Raw genomic sequence first — 22,567 nt, forward strand, 5'->3', positions numbered from 1 at the left:
CTCAGTTACCCTATCTATAAAATGGGGATCAGAATACTTTCAAGTGTCACATAAAGATAAAATGACATGTACTTTTAAATTACTAAGCACAGTGCCTGACACTAACAACAGTAGTAAATGATAGCCATTATTGTTACATCCACACAAGAAAACCAACAGCAAAGCAAGGGCTCTGGGCAGGAGTGAGAGAGGGCTGAGCAGAAAGATCACCACCATGAGACCAATGGCTGCCAGAGATAATGGCAGAAATTCTGCAGAGGCAAGGAGGTCACCACTATCAAATATGGTGAGAAGGGCAAGAACATGAAAACAGCAACTTCAGCAGAGATGTCAGGCTGAAGCCAAACTAAAAAGAGAAGTGCCAAGAGAATGTGAATAAGCAGCCAAGCTCACTCAACCTCAGAAAACAGGGGGGAAAGACCAGAAGGAACAACGATCCCTATGGGTATTTGTGCCCTTCCTGCGCTTTTTTCTTGCTATCGAGGAATTTTCTATATTGCTTTTGAAACCGAATTTGAAATATACTCGGTTTTAAAACTATGTGTAAAGACAGAAAAAAATGAATAGCAGATATGCCTTACCCCATAATCCTAAGGAGGCCAAAGTCAGTTTCCCCCTCTCAGTGAGATTTCCAGACTTCACTGGGTACCACCACTCCCTAGTACATGGTACTTAGCTGGCTGGCACACCATGAACCCAGAGGAGCCCTGGAAAGCAGTCACCTCCAAGACCAAGAGAAGCAATTTCACTTCCCTAAAAGGACAAACTCTGTCCTTTTAGTACCAGACTCCAAATATAGTGACCTTGTATTTTTAGTGAGGTGGACATAGGGTACTTGGTATTTACTGCATGTCTTACATTGATGCATTTCAGTCAAGACAGCTGAAAATGATTCTGCACCTTGTATCTACTTGAAATTAAATACTATTTATTTTATAAAGATTATTAAAAAGATGCCTCCCCACTTTCAGCAACAGCTTTCTGAATAAAACGGTAAGCTGCTTTGGCATTTCTCTCCAGGTCTGAAATATGCTAAAATTCAAGTTCATTCAACTATAAAAATTCTAAGATGAGGACCTCATGCTGAGGAAGAATGTTTTAAAATTCAAAGGCATGACTGCACCAGGCCATGTATCAGTCTGTTAAGAGGGGAAAATAGATGAATGAGGTAATACATGGAAAAGAATTTCTAGCTTGTTTCATAGGATCTAGTTTTCAGAAAGAAAAATCAAACTTCACAGGAATGTGTTATAATACACATGCAATCACTTTTATTCCTACCTAGTCTTGATAACATTTTAGATATCTGGTTAAAATAGATAAATCATTCTCTCAATATTTATATGTGTACATATATGTATACACACATACATATACACATATACATATTTTAACAAATAATTTTCTCATTATGATTTTGGGAGACAGTTGGGAGATTTCTTTGTACAATATAATTCACTGTCGTCAGGATCAGGAAACACCTAGGAATATTTTTGTAAAAACAAAAAACAAAAAACAAAAAACTGATCAGAATGTATTAATATTGGAATTTTGATAATTTAGAAGACTGAAACATTTGACTGTGAAAAAATTGAGCCAATATGATCTAGCATACAAGATTAGGAAATCTTTTCCACTGTGTTTTTTCATATAATTGGTGCTTTTTGGAGGATGAACTGAGGTGCTGTTTCTTCCAGGAAAACTGCTGTATGTCGATCTGGGCATTACCCTCCCCGTAACTTCTGTCTGATTCATGTGTGTTACACATTATGGGGGGATAAATCAAAGGATGTTGATAGGGAAAACAGAAAGTCTCCTTTCCAGTGTCTCAATGCTTGCTAACATGGATACAGAATAATAAACTATATTCAATGATACGGAGGGGTTATATGTGGATTAATCCACCTTTAGAAGAACTTGCTCTGATGTGGGAGCTTTTTTGAGTGAATACTTACTAACATCACTCTGAAAAAACGGTGTTTATAAATGTATCAATGAGGGGTGCCTGGGTGGCTCAGTCGGTTGGGAGTCCGACTTCAGCTCAGGTCATGATCTCGCAGTTGGTGGGTTCGAGCCCCACGTCGGGCTCTGTGCTGACAGCTCAGAGCCTGGAGCCTGCTTCAGTTTCTGTGTCTCGCTCTCTCTCTGCTCCTCCCCTGCTCATGCTCTGTCTCTCTCTGTCTCAAAAATAAATTTAAAAACCTTAAAAAAATTTTTTTTTAATAAAAATAAAAAATAAATAAATGTGTCAATGAGAAATGCTATAAATTATATGGTAAAATTATTATGCTAAAATTGCTATGGTTATACAACATTTTTGTGCCTTCATAAAATACTGGCAGGAACCTCTCTGTTTTCCTATTTCCTATCCAGTTGTGATTCATTTGTGTAGGGTGAGGTGTAGTTGGGAATTAGGGAGCCAGGGGTTCTGTTGTGGATACGTTAAGTTTTAGGCGCTTAAGTGAAAACATCTGCTGGGCAGCTGGATCTATGTCTGAAACCTACTTTAAAGTCTTTGGGTGTTGAGATTATAAACTATTTTCCTCCTCCTCTATGTAAAAACACCCCCAGTGAATATGTTGTGCTATTTTATGATCAGAGAGAGGCAGTAGTTGATGCCTCTAGGAAGGATGGCATCAAGAGAGCAAGATTCTGGGGGCGCCTGGGTGGCTCAGTCGGTTAAGCATCCGACTTCAGCTCAGGTCATGATCTCACAGTCCATGAGTTCGAGCCTCGCATTAGGCTCTGTGTTGACAGCTCAGAGCCTGGAGCCTGCTTTAGATTCTGTGTCTACCTCTTTCTCTGCCCCTCCCCTGCTCATGCTCTCTCTCTGTCTCAAAAATAAATAAAAACATTAAAAAAAAAAAAAGAGAGAGCAAGATTCTGATGTTGCCTTATCTTGTCCCAAGAAACTACGGAAAACAAGAGGTAAAAATGGGGGTGGGGTGGGAGCCTTTGTTGTTGAAATCTGAGAATGGTGATGTCCACAAACTAAGTTTCCAATCACAAAGTACTATAGCCCTTCAAGCTATAAGATGTATGAACTGTGTTTTAAAAGACGAACTAAAGAAACTGACCCTATTATAATAACCATAATCTATTTCACAATGTGGTAAGTCTGACCTTTCGGAGGAATCCACTAAGAAATATTATAATTTTACCTTCAAAATATGATAAATACTATGCAAGTATATTTTGGTTTGGAACATTCTGTTCTGAGAAAATGAGAGTGTGCATTTTCCTCTAATACTGCGCTGACAAGGATATTTTGGTTTCTACCATTAATAAAATTCATCTTCCCTAGCAGGATGATATACAAAAGTCTACTCAAATTAAGCTTGTTTCTGTGTATGTGTTAGGAAGAAACAACCAATGAGAAGGAAGTCCCCACTTGTGTGTGTGATGAAGAGCACAACTCAGATGGGACAACAGATCAGAACTTTCTACCCAATCATCATAAGAACAAGGAGCCTTGGTGCTGAGGTGGGACTGATTACAGTGGGCACTTCCTCCCTGTTGATGATGATGTTCTGAGAACAGACTAAGACTCTGACTTCCTCCACATAGGAGCCTTGATGGAGACTCAGAGGAGTCAGTAACATCAAATTTGCTATCAAGTTCATCCATCCCAGAGATAATATCCTGTTAGAGGTTAGAAGGTAGAGAAAATTGACGCCACTTCCTTGCTAGTCCAATGAATGCAGTGCATAGGCCTATTTGCCTCTTTTTGAATATCTATATGAATAGGCAGCCTTTTTCTATAAAGGGCCGGAAAGTAAATACTCTAGGTTTAGTGAGCCATATGGTCTCTGTTACAACTACTCACTTCTGTTGTAGCATAAAGCAGTGATAAATAATGCATAAATGAATGTATAAAACTGTGTTCCAATAAAACTTTACTTACAAATCCAACAGCAGACTGATTTAGTTTGTCAACTCCAAACTAAATCAACAGCCCATGTGGGTGACTTAGGCAAAGATTAAAATAAACTGTTTCCCTAATTTGTAACACACTGGCTAATTCATGGGCCATCCAGACCTGCTCCCTATATAAAGATGGTCATAAATTCTAAGGCAATCCTATTATATAACCATATTGATGAATATGAGAAACATGAAAATATATTCAATTATAACTCCCTACAATTGATCTAATAATGCTTAAATATAAAGTCTGTCATGCTTTCCTATCAAGCAAACATTTTTTACAATCATCTATTTGGTTGGGGTCTGTATAAATAGCTCCAAAGATAGTATTTTGGCAGACTCATAAGTTGTTTCATATTGTGCTTTTAAAATGCAGACTTGATGAAAAAGAACAAATGGTCAAGGCATTACAGTATTTTCTTTATGACCATAAGATGGCACCAAATTGTTACTATTCAACTAACAAGCACTTCGGCATACTTATCATAGGAAGGCCTTAATAGAAAATTGTTTTTAATGTAGTTGAGTAGATTAGTATTTTTTAAAAAAGCACTGTATTTAAAAAAAAAAAAAAAAGCACACTTTGTTTACAGTTAAAAGCTAGAAATACTTGGAACACAAAATGGACCTCCAGGCTCATGCAGAACCACTCGACCAATTTCTGGCACTATGTGCTGTTAAGACTGTGAGATACGGTTTCTACCCAAAGGGTTAGAACAATTCAATTATTGCTGAAGAAATAATGGTGATGGGGCAACCCTGATTTTGATACGAAAGGCAGTTCTGCCAGGTCTAACAGCCATGGGACCAGCACAGAAATGTGGTCCTTTGCCCAGAATATTTGTCAATTTGGCTAGATTCCAACCAAAAGGGAAAGAAACAGCAAGGTCAGGTATGTTCAGTGTTCTGCACATGAAACACTGTCTACCTGGGGCAGCTGTACAAATGCAGGCAGGTACCACACTCGCAAATACTCAGGAGCACTACCAGGTTTAGGTCAGAAAAGAATTTATAAAGAGCAAAACTGATGGCTCAAATCATTTTTTATTTTCCTCCCCAAACTTCACCACTTAAACTTACTTTGAATGAGGAGGAAGATTATATCAAATTTCTGTCTAGATTTATCAGTCTAGAGGCTTGGACTTGAATTTTTAATGCTTTCTAAAAAATAAAATCCAACAATTTTATGCCCAATCTTATGGATGGATTTATTCTTAATAGTATTTACAAGAAACTGCCCCCCCCCCCCCCCCCCCCCCCGCCACATATCTTTAGAGTAATCTATAAAGGCCAGGATGGCAGGCTCTTCAGCTGGGCTTTGAAGAACAGGTAGAAATTCTAATTCTCAAAATTGAGGCAGAGGAAAAAGGTTGTTAAGTTGAAGGAATACTGTCCCAAAAGATCAGTAAGTAGATTGTGTTAGAACACTGTGTGAGGCAGGAGGCTAGAAAGATCCAAGGAAGAATTATGACTAAAATGGAAAAGAAAAAACAAAACAAAACACTGTTTTCTATTCTTCCACCACAAATCATTTGGGGCAAGCAGCTAATATCCAATGTTAATGCAATTCACTTAGTGGGTCTCCACAAACAGCAAACTTCAATCTAAGCTATGCAGTTCTTTGCTGTATATTCTCTCACCTCTTAAGAGAGTGTCTTATACTGCAAATATTAAAAAGACGTGCTCCCAATAATTCAGATGGGTGCCTTCCTGTCAGTAATCTTAATAATAACAGATTCGTTTTGAAAGCTCTGTAACAAAGCTAAAATGTTATCTTTCCTCCAGCACTTTGAATTTATGTTTGCTGAGTCCTACATAATAACTATACTAAAAAAACTATTTTCAAAAGTTTATTCTGTCAAAGCCAAGTTTACATTCATTTATTGCTTTACTTTTAGCAAAAGAATAGATAATGCCTATAACAAGAAATGATTTTCCTACATTATACTTGGTCAGCCATGGCTTTTATTTTTTTAAGTTTTTCTTTTACTTTTTATTTTAGAAAGAGCGGAAGTGGGGGAGAGGAGCAGAGGGAGGGAGGGGGAGAGAGAGAGAAAGGGAGGGAGGGGGAGGGGGAGGGGGAGAGGGAGGGGGAGATGGAGACAGAGAGAATATTAAGCAGGTTCCATGCTCAGCACAGAGTCCGACAAGGGGCTCAATCCTATGACCCTGGAATCATGACCTAAGCCAAAATCTAGAGCTGGACACTCAAATGACTAAGCCAGCCAGGTGCCCTAGTCAGCTGTGGCTTTAAATCATTCTGGGCTAAAACCTCATCTAACATGTCTACTGGGAAAAAAGGACAGCAGAAACTTCCATTTCAAATTGACCTGTGTCCCATTAAAGGCTGCTCAGCTTCAGTAATTCTCCCAACAGCTCTACCTTCCAAGCCAGAAAGCACGAAACAGGTATTTTCCACATTTTTCTTTTCTCCCATGTCAATGCTCTCTCTTAGAAGATAGAAATGCCATGCCTTTCTTTCCATACTGACTGCCACAGCTCAATCAGTCCCTCTACCACTTAAGCGTCTACAATTCTCTTCAGCAGTCTCCCTATTTTGTCTTTACAATCCACCCTCTACGCTTCCAAGAGTGTATTACAAGACAAAAATCCAAACTCACATCATACTTCAACTTGCTACCAGTCTAATATGTCTTTACCTTCACCACTAGGCTCCTATCTGTCCAACCCCTTACATTATATACCTCCTGCCTTAAAAGTCCCAAACTCCTTGTAGTTTTCACCTGTTCCTTCCAGCACCACATCCGCCCACCCCAGCCAACACCTCTGTAGAGGCTGTGCACTTGGTTATAATATTCTGCTGCTTCTAGGCTAGAGACTCCTAATTTTTTAAGGTTTGATTCAGATGCTACTAGTTCTAGGAAATTTCTTTGACAACCTCTTCCCATGAAGTTGTTCATCTCCTTTGACTACTGTAACATTTCAGCATTTACCACTGTGCTGAATGTATCTCATATTGGTCTCCAGGGTTAAGACTGAGAACTCCCCAAAGGCAAGATACTACCTCTTATTTCTTTATAAATCTAAACCTGTAACAATATTTGCAGCCTATTATATCTACATTAATATCAAGGACTGGTTAGCCATTATCCATTATCAACAACCAACTCTGAAAACCAAAACCAAAAAATAAGGTTGTCCAACAAGAGTTAATCTTCATGCCAAATTCTAACTGACCTCAAGGAAGCTTAATGATGGGGATAATTTGCTTGTCCAGTCACATACCAGTTAGGATTAATATTTACCCACTCTGTTTTAGTATGCAAATCAGCTGTCTGGACTGCATCTTAGTCTAAAAAGGCATTTCAGGGGCCCCTGGGTGGCTCAGTTGGTTGGGCCAATGACTTCCGCTCAGGTCATGATCTTGCAGTTTATGAGTTCGAGCCCCACATCGCGCTCTGTGCTGACAGCTTGGAGCCTGGAGCCTACTTCGGATTCTATGTCTCCCCCTCTCTCTACCCCTACCCTGCTCACGCTCTGTGTCTGTCTTTCAATAATAAATAAATGTTAAAAAAAAAAATAAAAAATAAAAAAATAAAAAATAAATAAAATAAAATAAAAAGGCATTTCAAAGATTTCCAAATGCCAATGTCAAGGGAAACTTCCAGTAAAATGTGTGCTGGGTTCACCTTAATGCATGTGTATTTTTAAAATAAATGTGCAAAGGGACACCTGGGTGGCTCTGTCGGTTAAGCATCTGACTTTGGCTCAGGTCATGATCTCACGGTTCGTGGGTTTGAGCCCCGCACAGGGCTCTGTGCTGACAGCTGGGAGCCTGGAGCCTGCGTCAGATTCTGTGTCTCCCTCTCCCTCTGCCCCTTCCCCCACTCGTGCTCGCTCTCTCTCTCTCTCAAAAATAGACCTTAAAAAATATTTTAAAAAATAAAATAAAATATAATATAATAAAACAAAACAAAACAAATGTGCAAGACCATTACTAACTTTCATGAAATAGCTTGTTAACAGTTATATACCCTGCTAACCATGTCCATGAGCTCTTAAAGGGCAGGGATGCCATCACCTTTTTATTCTTAGCACACTCTGGGTACTAAGTAAAAGTTTACTGAAATGACAATTCATCCATCCAAGTTTTTGCATGAGTCATATGTGGAAGTCAAATGCAAATGAACTGCCCAGTGACAAAGGCAGTAAGTAAGGTAAAGTTAATTAAGGTTCTCAGATACGGTATTTATGGTTTGCCACCAATTCCTTTCACTGAGAAACTATTTGGAGTATGGCCAAGACTCATTTTACTTATGTTCTATATAAAAGAGATCAAAATTTAAAGTGATTTCAGAAAGACTACCAATGTGAAAGATGTACCCTACCTTTTATAACGTGAACAAAATGTGTTTATGCTTTCTGAGTGTGGTTACTATTAAATAAGGCCTGTATCCTGAAGGCAGGGTGGGGGGAGGGGGTTTAGGTTGCCTGATTTCATCTCTAGGTCATGCTATGCCCAGTACAAATACTAGAGAAGATGCTAAGCCTTGTTTCTTTGTAGCGGGGAATTATCTAACTAATTGGTGAATTATTTCAAGTTCCTTTCTTTTCTTCCCAGATGTGTAATCACTTAGGATCAAATGACTCCATGAGGTAGTCTTACAGGAAAAAAAAAAATCAAATAGGTTAGTATTATTAAGGGCTCTAGGAAGTCCTAGGGCTAGGAAATGGGGTAAAAATTTTAAATTTAGATACTAGCACATTTAAATAAGCAATGCTAATTTGATGATGTATTATGGAAGATACATATACAAATATTCTAATTTGTTGTCATACTATGGAAAATTGAAACCTGGACGTAGTATATCTGTACTGTACATTTCACTTCTTTTTAAATCACAGATTCTATGCACTATGAGTAGTGCCTAATTTCTGTATCTTCAACATCCAAGATTTTAATGTTAACAGCCCCGACTGGAAGGTCAGTAACTTAAGAAAAGAAATAATTTTATCCTTTTGGTTTAAAAACCAAATGAAAAGATAGGCACATTTATTTCATACAAGTCATACTCTGAACCTAAAATGGAAAGCAAAAGATTGATATGCACTTAACATATTTCAAGTTTTTGTAACAGACAAAAAAAGTCATACAAAATTTAGGTATGAGACCACGTCACTCAAGATAAAGTTGACTAGACAATGGCTTCTATGTTCTATCTGATGAGAAAAATATACACTTGACTATTGAGCCTTAAAGAATAAAGTAGAATAAATTGAAGACAGCTCCTTATACTCAACTGTTTCAATTACAAGAACTCAAAGAACCAATATTTTCCCTGTCATTAACAACAATATTTCAGTGCTAACACTGGCAGGTTAATATTGGTGATAAAAACTGGAGAGTGGTTTATCCTGACAGTTTAAAAAATGGGCAATAATTATAAAATACAAAACTCACTAATTTCAAGAATTAAACATGTAAGAATTTGAAACCCATTTCTGTTTCAGAGAGAAATATTCAACAGGAAAATGGACTTCAAATTTTGAATTTCTGCCCATATTTGCCACAACACACTAAAAAAAATTACCTACACTTCATCAAGCTAGTATAAAAACCGATGGCATTTCAAGAGTAAATCCAACTATTTCTTCAGCATGCCCAGTGAAACAGAAGGCAGGGAGAGAACAAATGATAGAAGTAAGAAAAGGGACAGGCTCAGGGCAGTGCTGCAATCTAAGCCAAAAAAGATGCAGATTCACGAAGAGCAAGGCAGCACAGAATCTTCCACATAAACCCTGGTTCACGAACCATCTATTTGAGTTTAGGACTCTTTGAAGTATAGCACTCTATATTTCCTAAGAAAGATGCTTAAAAGCATACATAAAAAGACGTTAAGAAAAATAAAATCCAGTTATTCATGTGAGGTACTTGGATTTATATTTAAGGGATGACAAAATGATACTTGACAAAGTGCATATTTATATTTAACTCAAAAAAGAGGCATAACATGTTAATATAATCTGTTATAAATTTCAGCCCCATCACTATTAAATACTTTTGATTCTATAACTAAGTGTTAATTATAGACAAAGCTACTCTACCTAGAATGCCACTTGATAACCCTGTAGTAATTTTGCTAGACCAAAGACTCGTAACTTAAAACAAAACAAAACAAAACAAAACAAAAGCAACCATTTACACTTACTAAGAAAAGCAAACATTTACTTCAAATTGCAGTATAGGCTTTTCAATCACAAAAAGAAAGAAAAGAACAGTGATCTGACAGTGGTCACATCCTGTGCAAAAAACGTGATACAAAACTCGTAACACAAGGTATCTGTGCTGCTTACATTGCAGGAAAAAGGAAATACAGTAGCTGAAATATGGCACTCCTGGGAATCAACTTCTAAACCAAAAGAATGCCTTTGAAATGACTAAATTTATTTGTGTATTAGTAAGAAAGCCCCACCACCATAAATAGTACAATATTTAAAAATTAAAAAAAATTTGTATCTATCTAAGATAGATAGTGTATTGTTAGACCTCTTTAAGTGCAAAGGTGGTTCAGGTTTTGTCTTTTTTTTTTTTTTTTTTAATTAAATAACTGCCCATATGCTTTATAAAGTTCCACTCAATTGCAAAAGCCAATTTAAATCAAGAAATATGTTATCAAAGTTGCATAATTTCATTTGGGACTGCCAGCAGGTTAAAGTCTCAAATCAAGTCTTTAACATAACACTCATTTTTAGTCAATGGAAAGTTAAAAAGTTCCCAAATCTTCATTATCCTCTGGAACTTGCCCTTCTAAATGATCCTCAGACTGCAATTCCTAGTTTGCAAATAAAAGAATGCAATATGCATCATACTTCAAGAAAAGACGACGATGTCGAACTAACATGCTTCTGGATCTTTTCCCTGCTCCTTTCCACCTTCTTTATAATTTCGGCTACTATGCATACTGACGAGGTGAGACCCAAAAGAAACAGCAGATCTGCAAGAGAAAATAAGGTGCATCTTACAATTCTTTGAAACACAGTTGCAAAGTTTAATAGCTTACATTTTTCCAGCATTTTACCAGAACTTTTTAAAATACACTGTCTCACAGCATTCCATGGGGTACATACAATCAGCCTCAGTTTAAAATTGAGGAAAGTAAGGCTCAAAACGTATTAATCCCAAGTTATATAGCTAGGAAAGGCAGCAGCCAGAGCTAGAACCCAAGTCCTCGGACTACTTTCCCAGAACCATAACCTCATAACCATAACCTGTAACAACAATACAAGAGGCCTTTTCTATTTAATAGACCTTATACAGCCTTTTTAAAAGGCTATTCAAGCAGTGGTAACTGATTTGACTGAAAAATGCCTATCTAAAGATTACTTAGAAATTTCTATCTATTCCATTCGAGACCCTAGAATTCTACTCATCATTTAAAGATCATGTCTTTACAATAGTATCCACACTATCTCATTCTTATTCATTGCTTGAAAAACTGCAGCTATCTCCTTAAGACTCCACTTTTTTTTAAGAGGAACAGTGTAAATATGAAATTAAAATACTAAAAGCCAGTTCAACTTTAAGGTAAATTGTAACTTATAGCATAAAACACAGTGAGACTTCAGAACTTATTTTCATAAATACCCAAATTAACTTTAAAATACACCAGCCCTCACACTTACATAGAAGATTTATTTTTAAATACACTGTATCCTATACGTTTAATACATAGTATGTGAAAGAATAATGCCTATCTTCCATACAATCTGATTAAAATTTCCTGCTTTCAGGGTCAGACTGTTATTTTGTAAATAATGAATCAGCAAGTAAGAATAGTGAAATATTCGTTTAATTATTGACACTAACTTTAAAGAAGAGCAATCTGGTTTTCAGTGAGCTTAAATCTAGATTTTTCTTCATACAAGATTGAAAAGTTATAAACTACAATTACTCCATAACAAGTTTTTGTTTGCTATAGTTCAGAATCATCAAATACAATCTGACAACTGATAATCTATAAAATATTACAGGAAAAAAATTACAAAAAAATTTTAAAGTCTAGAGTTAGGCAAGTGTCTCCCCTAAACTTGCTCAAATGAAAAAAAATAGAACACAGGTCTCTCACTTTTTTATCTCACTTTTTAAAAGGCAATTTTTATTCAAACAAATGCATTAGAAAATATAATACTTCATCTAAAATATATAAATTATAAAAAGATAACATTTTCTTTACCCAGTATACTTAGGCTCTCAGTCTGAAAAACTTTTTGAAGTGGAGGAAAGTAAATAACTAACAACTGTCCCATGATGGATCCAAGAACTGCGTAGCAAAACATTTTATTACTGCAGAGTCCAATCTCAAATACAGACTTGGTCTGTTGGCAGAGCAAAGAGATAAATATTATTCCTTGGTCCCTGAAACAACGTCTTTATTATTACAATCATCTCCAATTATTAATAAGCTGGACTGAATTTCACAATGGCAAGAGCACGAAATCTCTTAATTTTAACTATTCTTTTGGAATAATTCAGATGGAATAAGGGTACAAATTAAAGCAGCTTCTCTTCGGAGCGCCTGGGTGGCTCACTCAGTTGAGCGGCCAACTCCTGATTTTGGCTCAGGTCTTTTTTTTTTCTTCAGGATTTTTAAAAATTTTTTATTCGAAATTTATTATCAAATTGGTTTCCACACAACACCCAGTGCTCATCCCAACAGGTGCCCTCCTCAATGCCTATCACCCACCCTCCCCTTCCTCCCACCCCCCATCAACCCTCAGTTTATTCTCAGTTTTTAGGAGTCTCTTATGGTTTGCCTCCCTCCCTCTCTACTTTTTTTCCCCCCCCTTCTCCTCCCCCGTGGTCTTCTGTTAAGTTTCTCAGGATCCACATAGGAGTGAAAACATCTGGTATGTCTTTCTCTGTATGACTTATTTCACTTAGCATAACACTCTCCAGTTTCAGGTCTTGATCTCATGGTTCAGGAGATGGAACCCTGCATCGGGCTCTGCACAGACAGTGCAGAGCTTGCTTATGATTCTCTCTCTCTCACACATACACACATTAAAAAAAAAAAAAAAATGCTTCTCTTTATCATGAAAGAGTTTTCTCTAAAAGACTGAAGATTAACAGCAAGACCACAGAAAGAAAAGAAACTTTAGCATTCCAAAACATAAGAAACTTTATTTGTATGATTACTTTGATAAATCATTTTTTAAATTAATTTATTTTTTTAAATTTTATTTCATTAACATACAGTGCAATATGGTTTCAAGAGTAGAATTCACTGATTCACCACTTACAGACAACACCCAGTGCTCATCACAACAAAAACCATTTCTATCCATTAAGGTAGATAATCTAAAAGCTTTTTTTTTTTTTTTTTTTTTTTTTTTTTTTTTAATGTTTATTTGCTCTCAAGAGAAAGAGAGAGAGACAGAGTGCAAGCAGGGGAGGGCAGAGAGAGAGGGAGACACAGAATCCAAAGCAGGCTCCAGGATCTGAGCTATCAGCACAGAGCCCGATGCGGGGCTCAGACCCTCAAACTGCAAGATCATGACCTGGATTGGGGTCAGGCACTTAACCGACTGAACCACCCAGGCACCCCCTCTAGAAGTTTAGACCTAATTATGTGTGTACTAAAAATGTAAAACTACCTTTCATAAAACAAAAAATGTTGTAGCTTATTCAAAACTTAATCTAAATTAATGATAATTCATTACACTTGGAAAGTTCCAGGATGGCAAATAGTAAAAGACGTAACTGAGGATTTATAAGGTATTCTAAAATTGAAATGAATGGTCAGGCCTCAAAATAGAACCCAGTTTTCAAAAACAATTATGCTCAAAAGTACTACTAGGTTCTAGCCCATAGCCCATTATTTTCTATCAAAACACTTCAATCAAGAAAAAGGCAATCACATCTTAACATACAACATGGGAAGAGGGGCCCCTGGGTGGCTCAGTCGGTTAAGCATCCGACCTCGGATCAGGTCATGATCACCCAGTTTGTGGGTTCGAGCCCCGCATCAGGCTCTGTGCTGACAGCTCAGAGACTGGAGCCTACTTTGGATTCTGTGTCTCCCTCTCTCTGCCCCTCCCCCGCGTGTGTGTGTGCACGGTCTCTCTTTCTCAAAAATAAAATAAACATTAAAAAAAATTTTTAAATGGGGCACCTGGGTGGCTCAGTCGGTTGAGCGTTTGACTTCAGATCAGATCATGATCTCACAGTTTGTGGGTTCGAGCCCCGCATCAGGCTCCGTGCTGACCACGGACAGCTCAGAGCCTGAGGCCTGCTTCAGATTCTGTATCTCCTTCTTTCTCTGCCCCTCCCCTGCTCACGCTTTGTCTCACTGTTTCTCAAAAGTAAATAAATGTAAAAAAAAATTTTTTTAATTAAAATTAAAAAAGATACAACATGGGAAGAAAATCAAATTTAAAATGTCCTAAGCTCTGACACACTGACAGAAGTAATGGGAAAACATTAATATACACAAAATTGTTCTTATACTTCTAACAACACTTTCTTCTAAAATGAGACTAATACCAGGGTGCCTGGATGGCTCAGTCGGCTAAGCATCTGACTTTGGCTCAGGTCATGATCTTACAGCTAGCTCATGGTTCAAGCCCCGAGGGCTCTGTGCTGACTGTTCAGAGCCCGGAGCCTGCTTAGGATTCTGTCTCCCTCTCTCTCTGCCCCTCCTCCACTCGCACTTTGTCTTTCTCTCTCTGTCCCAAAAATAAACATTAAAAACATTTTTTAAATGAGACTAATACCATCTTAACAGAACCCATGAGTTTTGTCTAATACTCTCAGATATGTTAACTTGAACCTATTGTAAAACTACAGATAATAAGAGAATAGAAAGAAGAAACACCAAGTGCTGACACCTATGATTTTCTTGGATCTTCTGGTCAAAGTTAAGGCTATCATCGTCTCAAATGCCCCATCCCCATTATGACATGTTTGTGGGTAGACGTATCTGTATCTGGGGCTATAATCTGTGGTGACAAAATCAGCTAAAACACCACAATCCTTGCCTACTTACAATTAGTATTCTACCAATTCAATCAGCCAGCTAAGATCACCTAAGCTTACCTGGGATCTGGAACTTAGTGCATTGAACATATCGAAAAATACAAAGCACGTGAACGTCATTGTTGTGTCTCGAGGTGTTATCACATTGTCTCGTAGCTGTCACGAGAAAAAAGAATGATTTTCAGTGGGTGAATTTAATGGACAAATACTGCATGCTTGTAAAAGGTTAATATTTTCTTTGCTTTAAAATGAAAGAGCTGTAGTCTAAGATATAAAACATATAAGCTGGCTATACTTCCTATATGCCATTTAAGAAAGTCACTAATGAATAGCTGTAATTTAAATAAAGTAAAAAGTCTTCTCACAAACCACATATTGGATATTAAAACAACTTTCTTTTTTGATGTAATAAAATAGCAGTAAGGACTCAGATTTTCTAGTTTCTCCCCAAATTTTAATATATTAATTTTTATTGTACTGGTATGTCTCTGCAGATTTAAACTATTCTAATAAATGAATAAGCAATTCTATTAACCCATAGAGCCTGAAATCAAACTATTTTTAAATGTTTTTGTTATCATGTTTTCCAAAGAGCTCTCTTAACTTTCCAGGCTTCTATGTAAAACACCAAAAAAAGTGAATCCTATCATACAGAATGCATGTTATTAAGGCAGAGCTTATCAAGTAACTATACCTCCCGCCAGAAGACAAACAAAGTCCCACAAACAATGATTATAGATGAAACAAGTATTTTAAGTATCAGGTTTTTGGTCAATATGCTGTCCTTCCAGTTTCGTGGAGGTTTACGAATGACATCTTTATCCACTGGTTCTACTCCAAGGCTTCAAAACAAATAGAAAAGTGAATTACTTTAAAGTTTTAGGTTTTGATTTGTTATTTTCATAATCCCATTAACCTCAATTATCCAGGAAATGAAATGTCTTCTTATGGAAACAAAATGTTGACCATAAAAACCTTGGCTATAATTACTCAAAAATAACCATGGATTTTATCACTCTTCCTTCTTTTACTCTTGTTTATTTGGCATAGTTTGATGGGAGATTGATGGTCAAATTTCAAAAAAATTGTCCAACTTCATTTACATATAAATTTACTTATTTCAAATATGGCCTGAAATACTTAGCTACCACGTAAACCCTGAAATACCTTTTCAGGCAAGGAGATTTTAAGTAGGATGACTTATTGTAATGGCTGCTGACATGCATCAGTCAATTATTCTTTCTGCTGGGAAGCAGCATCTAAGGCCCCATTACAGAAGAAAATACTTACATGCTTAAGTCTCAATACTTTCCCAAAGTCTCTAAAATTGACAAAAGAACCCAGGTAGTAACACTAAACTCAGGATTTCTCCATTACATCCCATTCTTAGAGACAAAAGCTTTCTTCCTGAGAACAGGAACTGTATCTATATACCCTGATCTGTTCTCAACATAAGAATGGGCATCTAACACAGTGCAAAAGCTCGGTCCATGACAGGTCAACAAACACCCAAAGAGAGTAAATGATATATGCACACATCACACAATGTATAACAAACGTGTTGCTGCATGATAGATTTCCAATCCTATCCATGAATAAAATATTAAAACTTAATCATCAGTATATCACACCTTCCTTGTCTTTCTACTAGCTCATGCATAAAAAAACTCTTACCTCTGAGCTGGAGGTCCATCCATAATTATATTGATCCACAAAATCTGCATGGCATTGAGAGGATTAGGAAAGTTCATTAATGTAGCCAATGAGATTAAAGTTAATGCTGCTATACTCCTGTTGAAAAAAAGTAATTGAAAAAAATCTGTCAGCATAGTATACTTCCTACTACTATTATAGCACTTCCTTAGCATTTGGAAATCTCATTTTACTACTGTGCTTTTAAAGGAAGTCTGTATATCCAATTACCCTATGCTTCATTCAGGTGTGAATATTCTGAAGCTAAAGTTAAACTTTATAATCCACAGCATTTAAATAAAGGATTTCAAGATGTTTAGATAGTAACAAATAGAGGAAGATTTTAAACACTGAGTTCAGAATAGCTGTTATTACAGTATAGTTAACAGTTTCAACAATATTTTGGCAACTATTTTTTGACTACAGAAAAGCCCTTCTACTTTTGGAAAAAGATACCAAGGAAACACACTAAGATTTGACACTGCTTCCTTGGTTATTTCTGGAGCTAGTAAATAAACCACAAAGGTTTATATATTTTGATGATGACTTAGACATCATCTCTTTATCTTGCCATTTTTAATTTTAGGATAGAATTAATTTTCATTTTGGAGAAGTTACATATGAACAACACTCAGAAATAGCCAAAAAGCTTCTAAGCATTCTGCTTGAATTCTACTTGTCACATAATTTATCTATAAGACCCATGGTGACAAACTTCTTATAAACTTACGTGCTCAGCTGGAATCTAACAAAATTTTTAATATTATTATAAATCCCTTTACCCTCTTCAATTGCAGACCTGAAAGTTAAAAAAAAAAATAATAAGTGATAATTATCATACAAAAATAAAGATATATTTACTCTAAAACACCAAGGACCTACTTTTGAAAACAAGTTTCCAACTGATATAACACATCCATCACTAAAAAAGAGTCTGTTATTTTCTTCACATATTAAGATTAGAAACAAATATGGAAACATTATTCTGGTAAAGAATTAAAGTCACATCTGTGAAGCTCTACCTGAACTAATTTCATTATACAATATTAAAATTCTTATTCTTAAAGATATTTCAACATTACAATCATAACACTGTCTTTTTACACAACAGACAATACTACACATTTATAACACTAAAATAATGAGCTTCTTTACCCCTTCAATTTTATTTTTCTTAAAGGTAAAGACGCATGCATGGTAAGGAATTAAATTAATGTATGTCAGGAATTAAATGGCAATAAAATATATTAGAAATCTAGCACATAAGCTACTATTGTTCCTACATACAATTAGAAATTCTGCTTTAACAGAATTATATAAAGAATATGGTTTACAAAGATTCATTTAAATTCTCATTTGGTTAAATCTAGGAAAATACATGTTTTTTAAACAACTTCCCCTTCCTTTCAAGATTTTTATACAAGTCTCAGAATGCAAAGAAAAAAAAAACCCTATATCCCTACAAAAGCGTGGCAATTCAGAGCTCCCGCATGCTCCACTTCAGGCCCCGATGGGTTAATGAAGTACCCTGGACATATAATTAGCATGTGTCACTGAACTGAGGAGGACTCAGGTTATCTAACAGGTGATTATCAAGTAACAAGAGTCAGGGGACCCCCACATGAACATTGTGCAACTGACATTACCAGGTATAACATAAGAATCTTAAATCAATTAGAAACCATGGCTGAAGGAGACAACGCTATTTAAAACATAATCACTTGTATCACTGACAACAGGGACAATTACAGACAGAAGGCAATAGGTATGGATAGAGATTTGATTATTTTAATACTTATTGTAAAGCCACACGTATGCATATTTCTAATAGACTGAATTTAAGTAGAATAAAGGCTCCATTAAGGTTTACTGCTGTGCCACTACACTGGTGGCCAGAAAAATGTGACATCTGGCTGGCACTCAATAAATATTTCTTAAATGAGTGACTCTGCCATTTATTATATCCTTTTCATTCCATACAAATAATTTTCTTCGAAACTATACACTAGGCCATAAATAAGATTAATTAATCCTAGTAAAATAGTTCATCCACTGTGCACATATTTAAACAGTGACTATACTAATTCTTTTCCAGTTGAACTGTCTGGAGATGGGTACAGAAAAAGATGGGAAAAGATTCTCTGATGTGCATTCACTGAAACAAAACTTACATTATGGTTTGGAAATCATCATCCACAAGGATCATGTCTGCTGCCTCTTTGCAAACGTCTGTGCCAGTCTGACCCATTGCAACTCCAATGTCTGCAGCCTTCAGAGCAACTGCATCGTTGACTCCATCTCCTGTCATGGCTACAACTGAGCCGTTCTTCTGTAGAGACTGGAGTGGGGGGGGGGGGTGGGATTCTGATAAAAAATGTTGCTTCCACAAAGATAAAGGGATAAATAACTCCTATTTTACTCATATAATAAAGACTGGAAACAAGACAGACCACCAATTTTTCAACAACCTTCAATATATGGAGGTGTTAAGATAAAGTTTAGAAAAAGTTTTTATTAATAGTCTCATGTGTGAGAACCATGTCTAAAGTCTGATCTAGAGTTAATTATACAGTGGCTCTCAGGGGCAATTTTGCCTTGTAGGGGACATTTGGCAATGTCTGGAGATATTTTTTACTATCATGACTGGATGCTACTGGCATCTAGAGGGTAGGGGCCAGGGATGCTGCTAAACATCCTACGAGGTACAGGACAGGCCCTCACAACAAAGAATCCAGCCCAAAATGTCAATAGTATGAAGGCTGAGAAACTTTTAACTAATGCAATGGAGGGCTATTGTGATTAAGAACTTAAGCCCTTTAACTAATGGATACTACGTCAGTTGCTTTGTATATATTTACTGATTAATATAAATAACCATAAGTTTTTAAATATTATTTCCTCATAATATCTCCTTTTCTTGCTCTATTTATTCAGTTTCTAAGCAATTACTGCTAATTACACTGGGATGATTTGGCTATGGACTCCTGTCAGAACATATGACTACAATGTCAATGTTTTAAAGAAGGTTGTACTTGCAGATATTTCATTCAAGGTTTCTTCTACATCTTCCTTTGCTAACTACATTCTCTATTAATGCTTCAATTTCAAGCTCTAAAAAAAAAATAATAATCACCTCTTTTGCTTCACAATACCTTTTACTTTAATGTTCTATCAACATTCCTAGTAATGCAATCATAATGAAAGACAAGAAGTAGCATGTTGGAGATAGCGATAAAACAATTGGATTTTTAGAGACCCACCTTAATAATTTTCATCTTGTGCCTTGGACTAGCTCTGTAAAATACCGCAACCTGTAAAAACACAGGATACACTAAAAATCTTCAATGTTAAGAAATATCAGAATAACTCATGCATTTATGACCCAGATTTTTAAAAATTATCTATTTAAAGTATATTTACTTTGCCACAGAGATCAAGTTTAAGCAATAGGTCATATCTGTTAAGACACTCATTTGACATGATCACTTCAAACTTTACCAACAGTAGCACCGGAAATACACAATCTAAACAAGTTATCCAATTTAACCCATTATGTTTAAAGTCTGAAGAGAAACAGCCTTATTCTTGAAATGTTTCAGAGACAGAGAAGGAAGAATTCACCTCCATATGTTTCTTCATTACACTGGCAAACAACAAAAATAGCCTTTTCCCTTCGTTCTGTCTTCAGGAAGGATAAAGAACAGCTGCCTTTTTTGCTGTTGTTGTGGTTTTGTTATTGTTGTTGTTTATAAAGTGTCAAGTGTCGGGGAGCCTGGGTGGCTCAGTTGGTTAAGCATCTGACTTCGGCTCAGGTCATGATCTCACGGTTCATGAGATTCAAGCCCCGCATCGAGCTCTGTGCTGACAGCTCAGAGCCTGGAGCCTGCTTTGGATTCTGGGTCTCCCTCTCTCTCTCTGCCCCTCCTCTGGTCATGCTCTGCCTCTCTCTCTCAAAAAATACATAAACACTAAAAAAGTAATAAAAAATATAGTGTCAAGTATCTGCTCATTCTCCCTCTTCATTTTAATTCTTTAGGTTCTCCTACACTATATCTCCAACAGTTTATATGATCTTATCCCTCCAAACCATGCATTTAATTCCCTTTTCTGATGCCATCTCCTGGTCTCCTCAAACCCCTTCACTGTGCCCCAAAGGCAGACATCAACAACATCCCCTGTATCCTCCGCTTTTGCACATTGCTCTAACTTAATTTTGCACACAGCAAAGCCATCCCTACAGTCCTCCCAAAGAGTACCACCAGGAGAGCCTAGACAGGGGTAGGTGTCTTTCATTCCCCCTTTTTTATTCATAAAACCTCAGTTTTGAAGGTCACAGGATACTATACTTCCTACTAACTGCAGGCATTCACTGCTCCAGGTCACTCCCCCATGTTTCACAAAATGTTTTTCAGATTTTTGTTTTAATGAATACAATGTTGTATTAGTTTCACATGTACAACACAGTGATTCACAATTCTATACATTACACAATGCTCACCATAAGAGTAGTTACCATCCATCATTACACATTATTATAACACTATGGACTATGTTCCTTACACTGTACTTCTCATCCCTGTGACTTAATGAACTTCTGCTTCACTGTCACTCTTTCCAACAACACTTAAGTCACGGCGATTTTAATAACTACATAATATACCATTCTTCTCCCTACTGTCCTAGAGGATTAGTTCATACTAAGTTTTCTCTCCTCATACTTCCAATCTATCACCATCTCCAACCCTAGGCTCCGTTGACAACTTTGCTTCCCACTTCAAAGAAAACAGAATGAGGAAAGAACTTCTGTAATTCCCACCATCCAATATCTGTATCCAAGCACTATCCTTTCCTTCTCTCCTTTTATTATAGATGAACTAAATATGCTCCTAGCACACGGGTCAAATATTCTACCTTCTGACCTATTTAAAGATCATTGCTCCAGAAATTCTATCCTCTCTTGCATCAAAATCTTTTCCTCACTGACGCATCATTATCATCAGTATACAAACATTCGATTATTTCTTCCATTTAAATAAAAATAAAACCAAAAACTTCCCTTCTTGTTTTGGGCACTACCCTACATTTTCCTCCTTCTTTATAGCAAAACTCCTCTGTACTTGCCATCTCCCATTTCCCCTCTTCTCATGCTCTCTTGACTCCATCCCAGTTGGGCCGCTGCCCCCACCACTGCGCTGAAACCCCTGCTGAAGACTATTAAAGACGACCTGCTTTGCTCATACCAGTGGTCATTTCTTTTCTGACTGACGCTCTCAGCAGCACGCTAACATAGCCGGTAATTCCCTCCTCCTGAAATACTTTCTGCTCTTGGCTTCCATGATCACCTGGTCTTCCTCCTACCTTTCCTGGTCTTACCTCTCCTGGTCTTCCTCCTACCTTTCTGGCTGCCCCTCTTTTGCAGGCTCCTCCGGACCTCCCTGAAGTCTGAATCTTGGAATATTTCAGGACTCAGTTCTTAGATTCCTCTCTACAAAAGGTCTAAGAATCTCCACCTGTCCCTAGGTGATCTCATCCAGCCTTAGAGATTTAGATTTTATTTTTATGCATTTTTGTCTTCAACCCCAGAATCTCTTCTAAAATCCAGACCAGTGAAATTAATCCACCCACCTATTCCAAAGTTCCTTTTGGATGTCTCATCTAAGACTTAAAAATATCAGAAACTGAACCCCTGTTATTTCCCAAAATACATGTCCTTCATATCCTCTGCTAATGGCAAGTATATCCTCCTAGTCGCTCCGGCTCAATTCCTCCTCTTCTCTCACATGCCACAAGCAGTTTAACAGCAAATCCTATTGGCTCCATCCTCAAATAAATCCAAACTTCAACCTCCTTACTCTAAACCCATTGCCAATACTCTGGGCCAATATATGAACTGATTTTTTATTTCTGCCCTTGTCTCCTGCAGTCTCTTCTCAACGAAGTGACCACAGTGAA

At 36.9% G+C, this 22,567-nt stretch overlaps 1 protein-coding gene across 2 annotated transcripts in view; it reads right to left on the reverse strand.

Annotated features, from left to right (window-relative positions):
* ATP2C1 (ATPase secretory pathway Ca2+ transporting 1) overlaps positions 1–22,567 on the reverse strand; it is a 170,703-nt gene that overhangs the window by 5,560 nt on the left and 142,576 nt on the right. Inside the window, exons 20-27 of one of the 2 annotated variants that reach the window (XM_019436247.2) lie at positions 19,876–19,926; positions 18,787–18,953; positions 17,346–17,414; positions 16,598–16,714; positions 15,618–15,765; positions 14,984–15,079; positions 12,123–12,264; positions 10,789–10,883 (exon numbers count right to left, since the gene is read on the reverse strand). In XM_019436247.2, coding sequence (XP_019291792.1) covers positions 10,789–10,883; positions 12,123–12,264; positions 14,984–15,079; positions 15,618–15,765; positions 16,598–16,714; positions 17,346–17,414; positions 18,787–18,953; positions 19,876–19,926 — 885 coding nt within the window. Of the gene's footprint in view, positions 1–10,758; positions 10,884–12,122; positions 12,265–14,983; positions 15,080–15,617; positions 15,766–16,597; positions 16,715–17,345; positions 17,415–18,786; positions 18,954–19,875; positions 19,927–22,567 lie in introns of both variants that reach the window. The other variant, XM_019436239.2, reaches the window with a different exon arrangement.

The sequence above is a fragment of the Panthera pardus genome, unplaced genomic scaffold, assembly GCF_024362965.1.
Source record: "Panthera pardus isolate Hobbes unplaced genomic scaffold, ASM2436296v1 HiC_scaffold_16, whole genome shotgun sequence".
Lineage (NCBI taxonomy): Eukaryota > Metazoa > Chordata > Mammalia > Carnivora > Felidae > Panthera > Panthera pardus.